We start from the raw sequence: 2,283 nt of genomic DNA, 5'->3' as shown, positions 1-2,283 counted from the left end.
TTTCTTATTCAAGAGAAACTTTTAAAACAGAATCTGTGCCAATTAGTAAATTAATAAGTTTACGTCTGCGACCAAGACGTATAGGCATATGAAATATTTTAATATTTATTATTGCGGAAGTTAAAAATGCAATTATCTACATAAATTACCCACAGTAAGTATATCGATTGTAATAATATAAAGTAAATTAATGTAATAAATTGACTAAACTCATTTTTATTGTATATTGCTTGCTTAAGATTTGTTCATAAATTTAGTTTATAATTTGAAAAGTAAATATTATGTATAAATGTACTTTATAAGAAGACATTTTATTCAGTATATATTTTATTATTGTTGATTTATTATATCATATTTGATCTTAATAGTAATTAGTAGCTTAATTTTGACAATAATTTTAATACAAATAATTATGTACTATTCCAATAATTTAATCATTATCTTATAATTTTGAGGTTATCTTTTATGTTTAAAAATCTTTTTTATTTGTACATTAATAATATACGAAAAGTATACAGTACAATTAACATAATTGCATAATAGAATAGAATATTTGTATTTTTAATAAATTCTCTATAAATAAGATATTTAATTGGTGTATTTTTAAGACGATATAATTGTATAATTGCAAAAATCGTTAAATCATACAATTAAAAATGATACGTGCTATGTAATGTGCTCGTAGCAAGCTGGAAATTAATTATTTTACTTTCATTATACTTTTCAACACTTATAAAATACTTATAATAGAAGAGAAAAAAAATTATGACTCTATGTTAAATATGAATTAAAGCGTATAATTTATTCCTCTTCAATTTTAGATGCCTAGTGTTGAGAATGACTCTGAACCAGACGGTGAAGAAATGTCGCATGATAGCGACGATAGCAATCAGAGCTCTGTATTCTGTGATAGTAGTGCGGAACACAGTGATAGCGATGATTCTTCAGAGATGGATGAAAATGAGTGTGAAAGACGTAGAACAGAGTGCTTAGAAAATCTGGTCGATCTTGAAAGACAGTTTTATTTACTCAAGGAACAGTGAGTTGGACTTATTTATTCATTTTCTATGTATATATTCAATCCATATATTAACTCCTTGAGTGTTGGGGAAAAAAAAAAAAAAAAAAAAACAATTGTGGAGTAAAGACATATGTTGATAAAATTTCTGTATTACTAACAGTAATACAATGTGAGGATGCTTGAAGAAGAGGAATCATGTGTTTTATACGGTATTTTTTTAAATATTTTATTATTTATTTATAAAATAAATCATTGAATTTACTTGTAAGAAAATTATTGAACTAGTCCTTACTCAAGAAGTTAATAATAATAATTTTTATCTTTATTTTTAACTTATTATTTGCGTATTTAAATAATCTATAATTTATTACATAAATATATTATGTATAAAATTTTAATCTAATAGATAAACATGTTAAATGGATTATTAATTAATAATAAAATAATTAGAATAAAAGTAAATGTAGTCTATAATACGCCTAGTTTGTATTTGAAATGTAACATTGTCATTGCTTTGACGAAGTCTCAAATTTTATATGAATTGATATTATAATAATAGCGAGACAAAGAATACGATATAAAAATAAAATGTTATTTTAGTTGCCAACCACCTAAATTAAATAAATCATTAAAATAAAATTAACGATTCCCATAGTTAAGAAAATTTACATAATTCTTTACAGACTATACAAAGAAAGAGTAATACAAATGGATACTAAATTAGGAGAGGTAAAAGTAGGAAAGTCCGAAGAATATCTTATACCGTTGGAAAGATTGAAAGAAAATATGAAAATAAAAGTGGAAGTTGCTGGAATATTAAAGCAATACAGACTACAAAACATTCGTAATAAATTTGTAGCGGAGGAGCAGGCTGCGTTACAAAATTTTGAAAGTGAAAAGGAACTTGTATACGATAATATACATTGTGATCTTCAAGAAAAGATTCGTAGGCTGGAGGAAGACAGAAATAATGTTGATATACACACTGATCTCTGGTTAAACTCTAGTGGTCGGAGACGGAGAAACTACAGCGACAAGAGAAGGGCTGTATCGGTCGCCGGGCCCTACATAGTTTATATGTTAAACGATGCAGATATTTTAGAAGACTGGGCATTGATCAAAAAAAGTTTGAGTAGTCGAAAAGCAGAAATTCTGTAATGATCGATGTATTAACAATTTGTGATACCACTTATTTAAGTTAGAACTAAATAAATGTTAATAAAATATTAGAATTTATGCAAATTCATATAATATAAAAATTA

General features: G+C 25.4%; 1 protein-coding gene across 1 annotated transcript; it reads left to right on the top strand.

The window, feature by feature from the left end:
- Nucleotides 1-2,283, top strand: Brms1 (breast cancer metastasis-suppressor 1-like protein). The gene is made up of 3 exons (XM_011507247.1): nucleotides 1-154; nucleotides 822-1,039; nucleotides 1,705-2,283. Exons 2-3 carry the CDS (start codon nucleotides 822-824, stop codon nucleotides 2,177-2,179), a joined length of 693 nt encoding a protein of 230 aa, XP_011505549.1. The 5' UTR covers nucleotides 1-154; the 3' UTR covers nucleotides 2,180-2,283.

This window comes from Ceratosolen solmsi, unplaced genomic scaffold (genome assembly GCF_000503995.2).
Source record: "Ceratosolen solmsi marchali unplaced genomic scaffold, CerSol_1.0 scaffold6, whole genome shotgun sequence".
Classification (NCBI taxonomy): domain Eukaryota; kingdom Metazoa; phylum Arthropoda; class Insecta; order Hymenoptera; family Agaonidae; genus Ceratosolen; species Ceratosolen solmsi.
This window is presented reverse-complemented; position numbering and strand designations above follow the sequence as displayed.

What these genes read in the sequence shown, in the direction of transcription:
- Brms1 (XM_011507247.1), top strand. Translation starts at nt 822, where the DNA reads ATGCCTAGTGTTGAGAATGACTCTGAACCAGACGGTGAAGAAATGTCG. An exon ending in TTTTATTTACTCAAGGAACA is followed by an intron (nt 1,040 to 1,704) that starts GTGAGTTGGACT and finishes AATTCTTTACAG; the next exon opens with ACTATACAAAGAAAGAGTAA.